Source organism: Mustela nigripes, chromosome 15, assembly GCF_022355385.1.
Source record: "Mustela nigripes isolate SB6536 chromosome 15, MUSNIG.SB6536, whole genome shotgun sequence".
NCBI lineage: Eukaryota > Metazoa > Chordata > Mammalia > Carnivora > Mustelidae > Mustela > Mustela nigripes.
The window spans coordinates 53,029,628-53,048,040 of record NC_081571.1 but is presented as its reverse complement, the minus strand read 5'-3'; the positions used below and the strand labels follow the sequence as shown (position 1 = coordinate 53,048,040).

The following is an 18,413-nucleotide window of genomic DNA, read 5'->3' as shown; positions in this document are numbered from 1 at the left end:
CAGATTAGGCATCTTTCTCTAGGACCTCTAATAATCCTGAATTATTAAAAACATGTCAGGTTACTGTTTTAAAATATTAAATCTTTTAATATCCTGGCTGAGAAGAAGGAGCCAGGATATTTTTAATATCATGGTTTATTGATAAGTAGGTTTTTCTGCACAGCACTGAAATGATTAAGGAAGAGCAATAAGCATGTTTTGATTTATCTTTGAATTAATTTTTAAAAAGTTAATGTTATTTCATTGTTTAGTGACTAAACTATAATTGTAATGATATAGTATATTTATATAATATTTATTTATCAGAAATATCCTTTCTATCAGCAATCATCTTTGTCACTCCTTATAATTGCTTCTTAGCTTTTAAGCCTGTAACTGAAAAAACATTTATATTGAAGTTTATTGGTCAAAAGTAAAATGATCGTCATTATTGCTATTCACTTATAAGACTTTTCAGTGAGAAAAAAAGATTTTTGCTAATGTACTTTGTGGTACAGTTTTGGTCCCATGTAGTTCTCTTGTGTTCACTGATAAAAATAGTATTATCATAACTCATGGTTCATTATTGCCTTATCTATGCCTTCTTGATGACTAATGGGAATGCCTCTTTATTCTAAATCCTGATTTTGGACATATATCTCTGTATGTGTGCTAATGTTCCTTCTTTTCCTGTTGTACTAGACAGGACACCGCTTCAGAATCAAGGTGATTTGAGGTCTAAATATGTTCTTATAAAAACTCATAATTTCTTCCAACTGAATATCACTCCTTTTAAAAAGCAGTTTTGGCTGTCTCCTAAGTGCATGTCAAAATTCCAGTACTCTGATGGTTATGTAGTAGGGAAAATGTGATGCCTGGTGTAATCAAAGATCATAAGTGATCATATAAAATGTTGATTGTAAACAGAAATCCTGTTTCTACTCTATTCCATGGTGGCAATTTCTTAGTACGGTGCTGTGGCCTTCAATCAAAGCCCAATTTTAATTTTGAATTAATAAACATGAGTTTGCTCATTTGGAGGTACATATGCATAGATAAGGAATTTATTTCAAATCTTGAGAAGATGCAGAAATGAGCATCCTAAAAGAAACATACTCATAAAATTCAATCTGGTTTTCCCTCAAAGAGGATTGTTAGTCTCTTTCTGTTCATCTTAATTCCTCACACATTGCTTACTTTTAGATACTGCTGGAGGCCAGACCTCCCGCAGGTCCGGACAAAGGAAAATACCTACTTCCTTATTATGGAAGTCTGACCACATCTGTAGTGACATTTCTTCCTCTTGACCTGCATGTTTTTTTGGTAAACATCCAAAATCATCGCTGAAAAACTTAATTGAAGATGATTATTTTTTGCTTTGTTCTAGTTTCTATACTTAGCTTATATCAGGAATCCAGTCAAACAGACATACCCATCTTCCTGTTTGGAGCCACTAACATTTAGATTTCTTTCTAGCTGGAGTGAAAACACATATGAAAGGCTGAACTAGAATGAAAAAGGAGAAAAGAGAAAGGAGAAAAAAAGAAAATTATTTTGGCTACACTGATAAGACTTGAAACTTTTCACTGACAGGCGCTTTTTAATGGTTGGGTGTAAGACCTTTAAATAATACTTTTTATCTACTTTTAAAACCCGAATGAAAATGTTAGTTTTACTGTGTGTCTTTGTAGGTTCTACTATAGGCATAGAAGTAGGTCTGTTTATTATTACCTTAGAAATCATTTGGCCTGTAATTTCCTTACTTTACATACGGTTAAATTGAGCCCCAGGGATATTTTGTATCTTGCTTGATATTATTTTCTTAATTTTAGGTTTTAGGGATGTGAGTAAGCAAATGAGCTTGCTACCCAGAGATACTTTAAATTCCAATGCAAAGAACTTGATCTTTTAAAAATTCACATTCAATGTAGAGTTTAGGAAATAAAACTCTTTGTTTTTCTCATTCTTTTTGTTTTACACATTGTTCTGCTGATTAATCTATCTCTGATTCATAGCTTAGATGCTACATATTGTTTTCCACTAGAATAGTTCAATATCAATTTAATTTAATTAGTAAAGATTTTCCATAGAATGATAGGATTGTCCCCAGTTGAAAGCCAGGTTTTAGCTAACCTCTTAGTGTACCTGATGGGACTGAGTTAAATTATACTATGGATCCTGTGGGAAAAGCTGAAGTTTCATCATTGTGTTGTTCCATGAGCCTTTCTTGAGGTATTTACCAAGAGAAGGCTTTTTCAGATTTCTGTCACATAGTTGCTATCACAGTAATCAAGTCTTGATTCTATCTTGAGTTGTAAAACATTGTGATTTCCATGTAGCTTTAATCAGTACTAGTCATTTTTTGGACTTGATGATGCTGATAGTTTTCAGTGGGGGTTAGAGGGCAGGAGGATGCGGGGGGGGGGGGGGGGGAGTAAAATGTGACTGCAACCTTAAGGTAGAGTCCCTGTGAGTGGTCACGAAAACATCTTCATTTTATATAGAATACATAGAATTAATTGTTATTAAAGCAGAGAAGTGTGCATTAAAAATTCTGTGTGAACACAGAAGTATGATGTTAATTTAATAGTTGATGTGGTGAAGCTTCTAACTGCTTGGCCAAAGATGTATTAAAAAGTTATCTTGAAGCTTTGTGGGAGGGTTCATATTATACTGAGAGCTTTGGATTCATGCTGTGTCCAGAAGGACTTAGAAATGCCTCCCAGCCTATAGGGTGATAACATGTAAGATAGGATGTTTCCTTTCCTTGTAAAGCATTGGTCCCTTTTGGATTAATTAATCAATTGCTTAATTAATCAATTGCTTAATTAATTGCTGGCTGGTAATAGGATGTATATCTAGAATACACCAATACAAAAATATGTGGGAATTCTCCACATTGTCTTCCCTTTCTAATTATTCATTTTTAATGTCAGACATTTTCAGTAGAGGTAATTCTGGCACAAAATACTTTTTCTGAATATGTCTCTTGGGAAGCAGTTTATAATGTGCATGTTGGTGTTCCAAAATGCAAAAGCAGGAGGAAAAAGGCTATATGAAAAAAAATAGGAAATAGTTGTAATTTATCATTAAAAAAAGGTTAAAGATAATTCATACACTAATATAGGTATAGTCTACCATATTAATGTGGTTTTTTATTTGATCCCATTATTTTAAAAAAAGTATTTGCATTTTGGAATGGAGGTATTTCAAAAGCAGAGAAGAAATGAGACATTTGCATAAATGAACACCTAATTCTTTGAAGTTATGACTTTATTCCCTGAAAAGATGGAAAAAGGCATACTGATCAAAAGACTTCATGCTAGAGACTGACTTCTTTTTCACTAGAGCACACAGGGTCCTTGGGGTCCGGACAGCTTTACTTTTATGGTCTGATAGTGCTTTGGTGAACTAATGCAGAGTATTTATACTGGCCTGATAAGCTGTAGTGCCTGAGTCTCTGGCTTCTGGACGGCCCGGGTTTGAATCCTGGCTCCTCCACACAGCTGGGGGTAAGTTCCTCAGACCTTAGTTTCCTCACTAAAACTGGGAACAGAAGTAACACATACCCCACTGTGAGGATAAAATGAGTTCCTACTTGTAAAATGCAGTTGCAACCGTAGGAAAGTCAGATTGCTGAGCACATGTAAATCAAAAGGTGAGCTGCGTGAGCTGCGTACTTTGAAAGCCTTATCTGGCCTCTGACTTCTGGAGACAGGGTTTCTCTCATGAAGTGAAGCAGGGTGGCTTTTGCCTTTTCTCAGCCACCAGCCTGCTTTTTCAGGATGCCCTTCTTTAGTACAAGATAAAGGATCAAGATCAAGGGTCTGTTATGCAAGTTCTTTTCAGTAAATCATTATCTTATATATTGACTGGTAATTTGGGGCTTATAAATTCTGACCATTAAATTCTGGACCTAAGAAGAAAAATGTGTCATATGGCAATCTATTTAGATTATAGGATTGAAATTTTAGATGTTATGAAACTTTCAGCTTTGTAATGGGCTAATGGGAGGGGTATTTATGGACCTGTTTTCTGACCTAGTCCCCCAAAAGCACATATTTTAGAGACAATAATGAAGTTGGTAGGGGTACTTTTCGGTTTTATGTTTAGTACTCTCAGACATTTGATGGGTCATCAATAGTGAATTGGAAGGTAATTTTTTTTTTATTTTTTAAAGATTTTTATTTGTTTATTTGACATACAGAAATCACAAGTAGGCAGAAAGGGAGGCAGAGAGAGAGAGGGGGAGAAGCAGGCTTCCTGCCGCTGAGCAGAGAACCTGATGTGGGGCTCAATCCCAGGACCCTGGTATCATGACCTGAGCCAAAGACAGAGGCTTTAACCCCACTGAGCCACCCAAGTGCCCTGTGATTTTTTTTTTTTTTTTGGAAGGCAATTTTTAAAAGATGTTTTAATTCCAGCATTAAAGTATAAAAATTTAACAATCCTTTGGTTTAGTTTACTCTAGTTCTCTTCATTAGAGCTGCTAAGAAGGAAAGAGGAATTACTGAACATTTACCCCATGAGGCATATTCAAATAGGTACTTCTTCAGAAGTCTTTCTTTAGATTATAGATGCTCTTCTGTAGGACAGGAATCACACGTACTTGGAAGAAAGATGCCTTAAGTTGTTTCCTAACACCACTGTCATTGTTAATACTTATTAACAATGCATCCTGCATCCAGGGCTCAGTGTGTACGTTTGGGAAGAGAGCTGTTAGAACATTTTGCCAGAAAGACTTAAAATTCATGCTACACACAGGGTTTTAAAATGGTATTCCTGACATGTTAGACTAACCAATATGACTTTTTTGTCCATTTTACTTAAACTTCTGAGTTAATGTTTTGTATGGTTTTACAATATTAATTTATGTAATGGAAATTTGTTAAGTGCTTACTATTGTTTTCTAGTAACTGTACTAGGAGCTAGAAATACATTCTGAATACTGGACATATAGCAGCTAACTGCTAGTAAGATAGTGTTACCAAAATGAAGATACAAAGTACGTCAGGGGTATTTATCAGAATATAACTGTTATTTACAGAACATTTGATTCAGTTTCCAAAAGGGAAATACTTCAATTAATACTTTCCAAAGTGAAGAGCCTAGATGTTATCATTGACAGATGAATGGATAAAGAAGATGTGGCATATATATATATATATATATATATATATATATATATATATAATGGAGTACTATGTGACCATCCAAAAACCTGAAATCTTGCCGTTTGCAACAAGGTGGATGGAACTAGAGGGTATTATGCTAAGCAAAAGAAGTAAATCAGAGAAAGACAATTATCATATGATCTCTCTGATAGGAGGAATTTGAGAAGCAGGGTGGGGGGTCGTGGGGGGAAGGGAGGGGAAAAAATGAAACAAGATGGGATCAGGGAGTGAGACAAACCATAAGAGACTTTTACTCTCAGGAAACTAACTGAGAGTTGCTGGAGGGGATGGAGGTGGGAGAGAGGGAAGAGCCGGGTGGTAGACATTGGGGAGGGTATGTGCTAGGGTGAGCGCTGTGAATTGTGTAAGACTGATGATTCACAGACATGACCCCTGAAACAAATAATACATTATATGTTAATTAAATAAATCTTTAAAAATAATTAAATAATAAATAAATAAATAACCAAATTAATTAAATTATCTCCTTAAAGGACCAGTATACCTTACAAAGTAAGGTATACTGGGAATTAGGACTTTAGCATATGAATTTTGAGGAGAGAAAATCAGTCCATAAAGGCCATGAAGAAAAAAACAAATGTCATGTGCAAATTTACAAAGAAATGTCTATCTTTTATAAGCATTCTGTTATTCAAGTCGTATATATGAAAAAAACAACAACTTTTCAAAGTGGAAGAAAGGTGAACATGCTTAATTGGGATTACAGGGAGTTTTGAACCATAGACATGTAGTGGGTCATAGATTTATTTAGGATACATGACAAAGGGATTTGACTGTATTCAGATGTACGTACACATCTGAGCTACCTCGTGAAGTATCAGAACATATCATGATACTTGCTAACTGTGCAGCAGCTCGGGCATAGATCTCTTACTTCACCTTAGTTTAGCGAATCCAGAAGGAGTATTTCCAGGGAAATAGATCAAGATGAAAGAGAACTGAATTATCTGATGTCTGCGAGGACATAAAATAAAAACAACGATGACAGGCAGGTGCAGAATTGCTCTCCTGACTGTTGATGGCCTCAGCACTACTGAGGCAGGGTTGTGGTTTTTCCAGCTCCATTTCCTAAGTACTGACTCTTTTTGACTCCATTAAAGTCCCATATCTGGGGCGCCTGGGTGGCTCAGTTGGTTAAGCAACTGCCTTCAGCTCAGGTCACAATCCTGGAGTCCTAGGATCCAGTCCCGCATTGGGCTCCCTGCTCTATGGAGTCTGCTTCTCTCTCTGACCTTCTTGCCTCTCATGCGCTCTCTCAAATAAGTAAATAAAATCTTAAAAAAAAAAAAAAAGTCCCGTATCTTTCCTTGGTGGTATCACCACCTGTCAATATTATTATCTTCATCATTTTCTCAGGAAAGCTCAGAGGCTTTGAAACTGAATATTACCACCACTGACAGTCACAGTTATTACACGGTGTTCCAGCTGCTAACAGAAATGGTCTCAAAAGTGAGTTTGAGTCATAATGACCTTTTATTGCAGATGGGCCTAACATAACTTAGAATGTTCTTTCCTAGGAAATGACATTTTTAAAGCAGATCAGCATTTCCACATGTTTGTTTCATAAAGCACCAATGTAGAAAGATGCCACACCCTCAAACTCCCCCAAAATTGGAGAAGGTGATTATGGAGTCAAGTAATTTAAACAAATGAGGGTGTGTCTGTATATTACTTACCTCTTGGAGTGTCCTAATGCATACCAGCATAATATAGTCTCTGTGAAGTCCTGCTATGAAGAAATGTTGCATATTTTTTATCTTAATCTAGCCAGTCTTATTGATGACAGTTGATGACACCTGATAATAATCCCAAGGTTAACCGTTCCACGTTTATTCAGGTTCCTTTCTGCCATGGTCCAGATATTGGCGACTAACAATTTGTAGACAGATCTTAAGAGCCACAGCCTGTGAGAAGCTATCTTTATCAGCCTTTTCCATAAGAGCATAAGGAAAACCCTTTATGAGCCTTCTAGGAAATGTTTACATTGCTTAGAATACACTTTCAAATTTTTTAGCAAAGCATGAGTTAATTATTTAAATAACCTTTGCTCCTCTGTATACATACTTCTGTTCCTCAGGTTAGGACTTGAAATGGTTGGCTTCTATGGAATGAGTAGAAACCAGTGAGCTTCTCAGGACTGCGCTATGGCTTGGATTGCATTTTTCTTAGGATATGGCGGCCTGGGTGACCAGTGTGCCTGGTGACGCATTGCGCCATGTTGCCCGAGGCTTGTGCTTGCCCATGGCAGAACTTGTGAATGGCTTGTGCTCCCATATCGTGGTGAAGTCCATCTTATGCAGTTCTCCTTACAAGTTACGTATTTATTTGCTTTCCACAGTGATGGAGAAGGGAGAAAAAGGACCTCGTCTACTTGCAGCAACGAGTCCCTAAACGCTGGAGGAACCCCTGTCACCCCTCGTCGAATCTCCTGGCGGCAGCGCATTTTCCTCAGGGTTGCTTCTCCCATGAACAAATCTCCCTCAGCAATGCAGCAGGGTCTGTGTGGTACACACAAAACAATTACGCCTTCCTGGTATCATAAACTAGGGGATGGAATGCAGTGCTTTGGGTACAAAGAGATTTAAATGATTACAGTAGAGAAAGAATTTGTTTCTGTATCTGATACAGTGGTAAACTTCTCAGTTATCATTAGAACATGTTAGACATTCAGTAAATGCTTGTTGAGTGAATGAATATGTTTCCCAGACTAAGCACTATGATAGTGCTACAAAAGCATAGATTTTTTTATTATTAGAAAAGTAACCTACACTTTTGTAAGAGTCACATATAAAACAAAGTGATATAGAAATGTTGAATGATTGAGAATGGATACAGATACACTAGGCAAATACCAACGGAAAGACTAGACCTATTAGTAATTAAAGCAAAGACTTCCAAAAGGGCAAAGGGAATATAACAATAATCAAAGATACAACAATAATGAGAACATGCATAATTATACAGCCCTGAAAGCCAGAAAATAGAACTTTACAGAATGTTTGGGAGAAATGAATCAGTAGCTCTCATGGGAGATTTTAACATATTCCTCTCTGCAAATTAAATATAGAGAAGGTAAATACAGATAATATTTGAGAAATACAATTAAACAAGCGTGATCTAATATTTATACAGAGCCTTGCCCCCTATAGGGTAAATTCACTCATTCTTAGCACACATAGAACATTCCTAAAAATTAATTATGTACTTGGGTACAAAGGCAATTTAGTGACACAATCATAAATATTCATACTATATTCTCTGATTACAGTGCAAAAAAAAAAAAAAAAGAAATCAAGAATTAGAAGACAACTAAAATATCTCATGGGCTTGGAGACTGAAAACTACCCATAACTGGAAGAAATAAAATATGCTCAGAGCCATATACATCAACATTGCACGGTATTTAGAGGGCATTTCTAAAATCAGGAAAGACAAAACTCAAATATACTGACGTATTCATTCAAGAAGCTAGAAAAGGAGTAAAATTTTTAAAAATTATTTATTAAGGAAATAAGGGTAGGGACCGAAGTCAGTCAGTAAAGAAAAAGAAACAAAATAACTCACATTCCTTGAGAAAAAATGAACTCTGCCTAGGGTGGCCAGAGAAATCTATATAGAAATGTTGGATATTTAAATTCATTCATTTATTTATTTATTTTTAAAGATTTTTATTTATTTTATTTGTCAGAGAGAGAGAGAGAGAGCAAGAGCGAGCACAGGCAGAGTGGCAGGCAGAGGCAGAGGGAGAAGCAGGCTCCCTGCAGAGCAAGGAGCCCAATGTGGGACTCCATCCCAGGACACTGGGATCATGACCTGAGCCAAAGGCAGCTGCTTAACCAACTGAGCCACCTAGGTGTCCCGGATATTTACATTTAAACTCGTTGCTGAGAGACGCATGTTTCAGAAAAAGGGACTAGCAAAGGTCTGATGTTATTGGAGAGAACTTTGCAGGTCAGAGCATCGTGAGAAATTCAGCATGATGGGAGCAGAGGATGGGAGATAGAAATAGGCCAGAAAGTTTCCATGAGGCCAAAGTCTGAAGCCGTCTATATGCTATTTGCAGTAATTTAGATTTTGTGCTTTTGGATACAGCAACCATTGAAATGTTTTAAGAGACACAGTCGTGTTTGTTAGTAGAAAAATAATTGGCAGGAGTGCAAAAGATGGCCTGGAACAGAGGGAGAGAGTGAGCTCCACGATTGGGTAAGGGAATGTTGCAGGAACGAGCAGAGGTGCCGAGCCAGGACATGCCCAGTGTTGCTCAGTGGCTCTTCTCCTGCTGGTCTCTGATGGTAGATGGAGACCCTTAGGAGATCGCTGCTACCTGCTCATGTAATCCTTTTGCTTTGCACAATCAGAGAATGTACAGAGATAAATTGCAGAAGTGTTGGGCTCTGGGGAATGCCAGTTCACTTCAGAACACCTATCTTATAGGTCATTTGGTGTGGAAAGAAGAAGTGGCGAAATTACATGTGCTTTCGTTTCACTCAAGAGGGAAATCTGGCAGGGGAATTTAGTCGAGTGAATTTACTTAAGTCGTTAGTTCCAGAAATGCAGTTACTGGGAAAGTGGTTTTGTAAAAAGCTTTATAGGTGGAAGATAGGATGAGAGAACACCAGATCTAGACAAAGCTTCCGTAGTCCAGGTTACGAGTCAGGAATGCCTCTCACTGTTTTCTTCTCTGCAGATGGACTGGACAGGAACGAGCTGCTGCCACTGTCCCCTCTTGCTCCAACCATGGAGGAGGAACCGCTGGTTATATTTGTGTCTGGGGAAGATGACCCAGAGAAGGCTGAAGAAAGAAAGAAATCAGAAGAACTGAGGAGTTTGTGGAAAAAAGCCATACATCAACAAATCTTGTTGCTTCGAATGGAGAAGGAAAACCAGAAACTTGAAGGTTAGCCATTCAAACAGAACTAAATGATATGATACAGTAGATAACGGAAGGGTTTAGGTTAAAACCAACCCCAGCCTCCCCCACTCGTTTTCAGAATGTAAATACACTTTTACTAGGATTTTACTGGCTGTCATCATTTAGTGTTATTTTGTAAGGTTGCTATGACATGGGAATGTTCAGCTTAAAATATTTATATTTTTCTTTCCTTGATAAAACGTCAGACACCTTTAGAGTAATGGGAAATAGATAAATGGGTAAATAGTAATTGGGTAGAGAAAGTAGGTTCTGTGGAGTCAGTGCATTTGATATGACTGCAAGTTTCATGCTGTTGTGCATAACTTAGGAGAAAAACCCTTAAACGTAAAAAATATATTCTCTTTTTTTTTGAAATTGATTCAAATTTTAGGCTAATTGTATTTATAATAGAAGAAATGTGCCTATTTCAAATAAATTCTGTTTTGTACCCAGTTCAACTATCTAATTACCTGTTATCAAGTCAAAGTTCCTATTTTTTGTTGTTGGCTTTATACATTTTCTATTTAACAAATCATATTCAAATCTTTATTAAATGTATAATTGGATAATTTACAATACCTACTGTGCCATTTCTCGTGCTTTACGGCTTAGTTTATGACTAGCAAGTGCTTTAGAATGTGTTTTCCAGACTTTGAAAGAATGTTATTTAAGCATATACAAACCACACATTAAGAGATGTGCAGATAGTACCAGACTCAAAAAATGTATTCATGTTATATTATTTGGCAATTCACTTAACCTAAAAAGGACCTTGTTTTCCACATTTGTAAAATGAATGATTTAGCTTAAGTCTACCCTTTGACTTATAAGAAGTCCTTTGACTTATTGGAAAATGTATAATCTAGGTTTTTCTCTGGCTTGGTTTTATTGTGTTATCTTCCAAAAAGCTTTTTTTGTGCAGGCATTCGCATTTCTGTGTTTGTCACCTATCTTAAGATTCCTCTTATTAGACTTACTGTTCAATTTGCTTTTTAAATTGAATAATATTTAGTTTGCCCGGAAACACTGTATTTTCTTCATTGTTGTTTTCTTGGCAGAATAGAAAGTATATGAGGTTTTAAGTAACCCTAGCAAATGAATCTTCTTTTCTTTAAAATTAAAACCCCAATTAATCGTTACTGAGATAGCTTTTAAAAGGTTGTTGTGATAAATGGTATGCCCACTCAAGCTTTTATTATAGATTTTGAGAGGGATTGTGTTCCTATTCAGGATAAGACAAGAGATGACATTTAGCAGATATGGTAAGAAACCCTTATTAGTTCTGGATTTCTTAAGTAACAAAGACAAAAAATAGTTGAGCTGATTAAAATTCTATTCAGTGGGTAATCATTTATCGATGGTTCTTTGTTGTTTGCCTAGTTAACCAGGTGAGGACAGACATTGACTGCTCTTCCTCAGCATTTTATCCTCAGGGCCTACAGCTGGCACAGGTCTTGATTATTATTTTAAATGAATAATGATCTAGAGAAGGTTGCAGGGGAAAAAGGAAATGTGTCCACTGTAAAAAAAAAATTAGTAAAGCTACATATAGGGTTGTATTAATCATGTGCTTTAATGAACCCACTTCTTGAAAAAAAATTATTTGACTATTATAGAGAAGTATAAAGCAAATATTGAGAAACAAAGCTAAACTCTGCTAGAAAGCCATCTAGTGGTATCCAGGAGGAGTAGTTTTGTAATGAAACTTACTTTTGATTATGTCTGGACTTCTAGGTAGAAACTTTTATGTCTTAGTTGAATAGTGGTATTATAAGATATTTAAATTCTTTGAAATGGTTTCAAACACACTAAGTTAAGGGTAATACTCATTCTGCTATTGTTTTTGTGCTGTTGAGGACTTTGGATGCTTGACAAAGATTTGTGTTGCAGAAGGTAAGGGGTTGAGCCTGGGGAGCTTGAATGGGTACATGTTGATCTGAGAGACTCCTGTTCAAAGTGATCCTAAGGAAAGAGAAGAAAAAAATAGCTAAATTTTTTTTTTCATTTTCCCTTTTGGAATCAATTATTAAAGATAAAGAGCACATTAAGATAGTAGTTGCTATTAGAGGCCTTTTTAAAAATGAGCTCTGGGCTTATCTTTTAGGTTATCAAATGAGAGAGAATTCTGTAATATAGTAAAGAATGGAAGTAGTGTTGATTTCAGTGAAATGAAGTTTCCTCTTTAAGGTTATTAAATATGAACAGGGACACATGGCTTAGTGTTTTTAGAGGCAGTATTGGTAACTCTGGAAATGGTTATAAAAATTTATTGGGTTTTATGGTCAAATATATCTCTAATTAATGTTAGCATGAGGCATTGTTTTCTCCTATATGTCATATATAAAATATTAATGGTGTTGAAAATGATGCAAGTTGTTACTTGTGAGGCTATCACGTTTGTCAAAAAAATTGCAGTTTATAGCTTAGCAAATGTGGTTTGTTTTTTCATGCTTAGCAGAGTTCCCATCTGTAAGATACAGAGTGAAACCTCCTTAGGAAGTTATTTCTGATACTTTTTTACATGAAATGACTCAAAGTTTGGAAACCTTTCGGGTATCCTCAATTTTTTTTTTTAAGTTTACTCTTTGATCAGATGTAAGCAGATGATTCCTGAAAGTTGTTTGGTATGATTTTACAAATAAAACAAAAATGTTAAAAATCCTGTGTTTTAAGAATGCATGGGTTTTACATAAATTGTTCTGTTTTTGTTAGCAAGCAGAGATGAACTCCAGTCCAGAAAAGTTAAACTGGACTACGAAGAAGTTGGTGTATGTCAGAAGGAGGTCTTAATAACCTGGGATAAGAAGCTGTTGAACTGCAGAGCTAAAATCAGATGTGATATGGAAGATATTCATGTTTCTCTTAAAGAAGGTATTCTGGATCCTTTTTTTTTTTGGACTACAGTTGATGCACAATGTTACATTAGTTTTAGGTGGATCATTGTAATAATCTTTTTTTTTTTTAAGATTTTATATATTTGAGAGAGAGAATGAGAGCGAGCAAGCACAAGCAGTGGGCGAGGGGCAGAGGGAAAAGCAGACTCCCTACTGAGCAGGGAGTCAGATGTGGGACTCGATCCCAGGACTCTGGGATCATGATCTGAGCTGAAGGCCAATACTTAACTGACTGAGCCACTCAGGGGCCCATGTGATAATCTTTTATAAAGAAAACATTTAGAGATTTTTTGATTGTGTAGCTCAGGCATATATGCTTTGCCTATAAAGAATGGGAAGTAATTTGCTTTTGACTACAGTCAGTGGCTCAACTGGGAAGAAAACTATGCTTAATTGAGAGCCTGCCTTTCCTAGAGATTGTCCCAACTTCTTCAACCAGCTCTTCCTAGCCCTGTGTTGTTGTTTACCAAGAGGGAGTGAATGCATTGGTACAGACCTTGGATTACATTCATAAAAATAATTTAGACTTATAAACTTGACCCACTTCCATCATTTGGTCAGAAATGTTTATATTTATGTGTAAATGTATTATATATGTATATTTTCACCTATGTGTATATATATGCATAAACAGATTTACATTTTTATTAATCAGTCAGTTTTTCTTCCACGTATGTTTGTTTGTTTTCGAAAGCTTGCTTTTAATCAGCCATTATACTGCATTGCTTCTATACCATATAAACTGACTGATATTTAAACATCTCAAATTTAAAATTAAAACTAGCATTTCTGTGACCCAGATACTAAAATGAGAATCTCCATGGCCTGAATGAACTGATGAGTGTAAAATAAAAATCCAAAAATGGCCAAAGAAATCTGATAATGAGTCTTGTTTTAAAAGCTTATGATTAGTGTGTGAAACTGTTGCACCATTAAGTTTAAATTGAAGTTGGGAATAATTTTGTAAGATGCTACATTTACAAGCCTCATATATGGGTTTTTTTTCCCTTGAAGATATGGAAGTTGTAAAGATTTTCTTTGACTGTATTATTTGGGACAAAACAGTGGTTAATAGAATGTGTGTGAGATGTTGATCACAGCGGTCTTTGGAATGACTTTCACAGACGTTTTGGGGTGCTCATCTTTCAATTTCATATAGAATACATTTTAAACTTTTAAAAAAGAGGGGTGCCTGGGTGGCTCAGTGGGTTAAGCCTCTGCCTTCCGCTCAGGTCATGATCTCAGGGTTCTAGGATCGAGCCCCGCATCGGGCTCTCTGCTCAGCAGGGAGCCTGCTTCCTCCTCTCTCTGCCTGCCTCTGCCTACTTGTGGTCTCTTTCTCTGTCAAATAAATAAATAAAATCTAAAAAAATTTAAAAAAAAAAGATATTTATTTATTTGAGAGAAAAAGAGAGAGAGAGAGAACGTGTGCTTGAGCAGTGGGAGGGACAGAGGGAGAGGGAAAGGATCTCAGGCAGGCTCGACGCTCATTGTATCCTGTGCTCCAGAGAGGCTGAACTACTCTGGGTCCCAGTGTATGTCCCAGGCTGTTTCTTGCATGGAATGCTCCAGTTCCCTCTACATTTCTTCTTCCTACGTCTCTCCCTGCTCCCTATTTCCCATCATCCCTTTTTTTCCACCCCTCATCTTTCTTACTCTTCCTTTCTCTCCCCATTCCTTGCCCATCTGATGGTGTTCAAACATTCCTCTCCTTTTTAAAAATAACTAATTTCTTTATAAAAAACAATTTTATTTATTAATTTGACAGAGAGAGAGCATAAGCAGGGAGAGCAGCAGAGGGAGAGGGAGAGAGAGAATCTCAAGCAGCGGGGAAGGGCAGAGGGAGAGGGAGATGCAAGCTATCCCCTGGGCAGGGAGCTCCCCGTCGGGGCTGAATCCCAGGATCTCAGAATCATGACGAGCTGAAGGCAGACACATCACTGACTGAGCCACCCAGGCACCATCACATTCCTCATCCCAAAGGGATTGCGGCCCACATTCCCAGCCTGGAGCCTGTTATCTTTTCGTTCTCAGTTCAAATACCATTTCTAAAGAAATAATGTGCCTCTATTTCTCTTCCACCAAAACAAATTAGTTTCACTTTATTATTTTTTCTCATGTTTCTTTCCCTTTAATTGTGCTTATCATAATTTGTTATTTTGTGTTTTTGTATATATTTGTTTAATGTTTTTCTCACCCCACTACTGCCTACCTAGCACCTAAGAAGCATCTTGTGCAAGTTATTTACTGAATGAGTACATGGATGAATGAATGAATGAGAATCCATTCCTGAGAATGGATTTATTAATCTCCTAGGGATAAAGTATCCTTAGTACCATTCTCTGTACTTTGCTACATGTTAGATGTTCAGCAAATACTTACTTAGCTGAAGTGAATTGCCTTCTTGCCAAATTGTTATTGGGTGGATAATAAAACATCCCACTCACATATTAGAGATTCAATTAATGGGCTAATGAAAGTTATCCAAAATATGACATGTGGTCATTCATTCATTCATCTAACATGTGTTTAAATAGCAAGGTATGTTTTGGGTTTTCATCATACAGAGATGAACATTTGCTTGTTATTCTCAAGGAGCTCACCATTGGTAGTAGGGAAAATAGGCAAACATGCAGTGTAGATCTAATCTAATATGGTGATGTTAGAGTATGTGTCAAAGAGTGTGTGAGAAGGGAGTGATTACTCCTAGAGATATGAGAAAGATCTTCAGTAGATGAATGGCATTGAGGTTCAGCCACAACAGATGAATAGTAAAACACTGTGCAACCAAGTGGGGAAACTTGGAAGTCCATAAGGCAACCGTAGGAACAAGTTTGGAAGTGTATTGTGGAAGGCCTTATAAATTATGTCAGTGAGCCTGAGTTATACCTTTCTGGACAATAATACTTTTGGTTTATGCTAATAATGGTACTGAAGTTCAAAGATATCAGTGCCATTAAACCTTCCTTAATCAGCTGGGAGCTCAGAAACCTATTCCCCATCCAGTTTACCTGAACTCAAAATACTTTGTGAAGTAGGGTATCTTAGTATACAGAATTGAATTCTGTCCCTCCCAGGAACCTACTTCATTTTCTTTGGCATAAACAAAAGGTTTATTTTTGAGGGGGGGCACCTGGGTGAGTCAGTTGGTTGAGGATCCAACTCTTGGTTTCAACTCAGGTCATGATCTCTGGGTGGTGAGATCAAGCCCTGCACTAGGCTATTTGCTCAGCATGGAGTCTGCTCGGGATTCCTTCTCCCTCTCCCCCTGCCCCTCCTGCTCCCAAGCTCTCTCTCTCAAATATATAAAAGAAAAAACAAAACAAACAAAAACACAACAAAGTTTTGGCATACTCTGAGATGCTTGTGATACCCTTTGGTTCTCAAGCATAATGGAGTTCATCACGTTTCATGATTCAGGCCGGATGTTGTCTTGTCAGAGGGTGTTTTGGAGCACTCTGGTTTGCTTTTATGTTGTACTGACCATTCTTATTAGTTCATTCTTGTATGACCATACAAGATAGAACTTGTATAGACCATACATACAAAATAGTAAAAATGCTATTTTATTCTCTTTTACATGGTTACTTGTTGATGTCAAACATTTAGAAATTGTAAGTACTAACATTTGTTATTAGCTTCAAACCAAATGAAAGATGGGACTAGGCAATGATACGTCTCATGATTGCAGAATTTGGTCTCTGAAGCCAGACTCAGGGAGTTCGAGTTCTAAACTTCCACTTATCAGCTGCGCAAACTTGGGCAAGTTGCTTAGCTTTTTTCTGCCTCTGTCTGGCCATCTGGAAAGTGGGGAGATTAGTAAGGGCCTGTCTTACTGGGTGGTTTTCTGGGAACGACGCTGAGTAGCAAGGCGCCCTCGATGAGCGTTGTATTAGGTGCCCAAGCAGTGTTGGCTGAGGTTAACGTTGCCGTTACTATTATCTGAGGGTTTTCTTTTACAAGACATCGGCTGTTATGGGATGATACTTATCAAAACGTGCTTCTGTCAGGACATGATACTGTGGGTCAGAGGGTGGCCTGCAGGCCATCGCAGCAGCCTGTTTTCAGGCCCTGCATAGTTCCTCGGCTGCAATTGAACAACCTCATCCCGGAGTTTAAGACCTTGCTTTTTTTTTTTATCTTTGCAGGTGTTCCCAAAAGTCGACGAGGAGAAATTTGGCAGTTCCTAGCTTTACAGTATCGTCTAAGGCACAGATTGCCCAATAAGCAACAACCTCCTGACATATCCTATAAAGAACTTCTCAAGCAGCTCACTGCTCAGCAGCACGCTATTCTTGTGGATTTGGGTATGTCTGCTCCATTGATTATTGTACAAAAGTAGACAGTAGGTCCCTTTGTTGAGTTTTTTGGGGGGATTTTGCTTGGGTTTCTTGTTTTGTCGTTGTTGTTGTTGTTGATTGTTTTGTTTTGTTCTGGTGTTGCTAAACAAGATGTGTTGAATTATGCAGAGCTGCTGACATTGCCCTTTCTTGAGGGCAAGCTGGCTTTTAATCTGGTTGAAGATACCATATATGTCGAATACAGAATGAAGTTTTCATTCCTAAACCTGCCTCCCAAAAAGGGTGTTATATTTGAATCATTATAAAGGTCATGTTATCGGATACTATCAGTTCCTCTATTTTGAACAACTGACTTTTGTTTGAGATAGACATTTATTTTCCTCAGTCAACACTGGTTTTAAAATAGGCTAGAATAGATTAAAAGGGGCACCAAAAAATTACACAAGCCTTTGGATATCACTTTAAAAAGCAATACAATAAGTGGCTATGTTGTGGAACCATGAATACACCCCTATAGGATGAAAAAAAAAAAGAACTGTCCTAATATTATGTGAATGGGTACTTGTGAGAATTGACAGCATCGTAAAGCTATCTTTTTAAATGCTAAATTTCAAATAACTAATGGGAAGTAAAAATGGTATGCTTTTAAAAATTACATTGTCTTTAGTTTTTCTCTAGCATATTATATATTTTATTATTTAAAAATGCCTGATTGGATTAAATATTATATGTTGGCATTTGACTATTTCATCTGTATCCCCAGAAGTTAATGTATTTGAAGTGGCCAAATACGTTACCTGAGTCCCTTTTGGAAGATAAGGGATTACCTTATATTTGGGGGTCACCTTTTATTAGGGCACATTAAAAAATCACTAGCCAAAACCAAGTTTGGCTCTCTGTTCCCATGCTCGCTTCAGCAGCACATATACTAAAATTGGATCTCTGTTCCCTTAGGATGATAAACATCCCATTGTTGGGAAAGGACCTGACTCATTTAATATTTTTTGAGTCAATAATTTTTGAAAAGGGGAATTTTACAGAGAAACTAAAGACTTCAGTCTTGTCTGATTTTACGACTGAGCTGTGGTTTTAGGCAAATTACTCTGCTTCTGAGTCTCAATCCTCTCATTTA

General features: G+C 37.0%; 1 protein-coding gene across 3 annotated transcripts in view; it reads left to right on the top strand.

The window, feature by feature from the left end:
• TBC1D4 (TBC1 domain family member 4) overlaps nucleotides 1-18,413 on the top strand; it is a 187,249-nt gene that overhangs the window by 152,664 nt on the left and 16,172 nt on the right. For 2 of the 3 annotated variants that reach the window (XM_059377877.1, XM_059377879.1), the window contains 5 exons: nucleotides 682-705; nucleotides 7,513-7,670; nucleotides 9,862-10,071; nucleotides 12,799-12,957; nucleotides 17,129-17,287. In XM_059377877.1, coding sequence (XP_059233860.1) covers nucleotides 682-705; nucleotides 7,513-7,670; nucleotides 9,862-10,071; nucleotides 12,799-12,957; nucleotides 17,129-17,287 — 710 coding nt within the window. The remainder of the gene's footprint in view (nucleotides 1-681; nucleotides 706-7,512; nucleotides 7,671-9,861; nucleotides 10,072-12,798; nucleotides 12,958-17,128; nucleotides 17,288-18,413) is intronic. The other variant, XM_059377878.1, reaches the window with a different exon arrangement.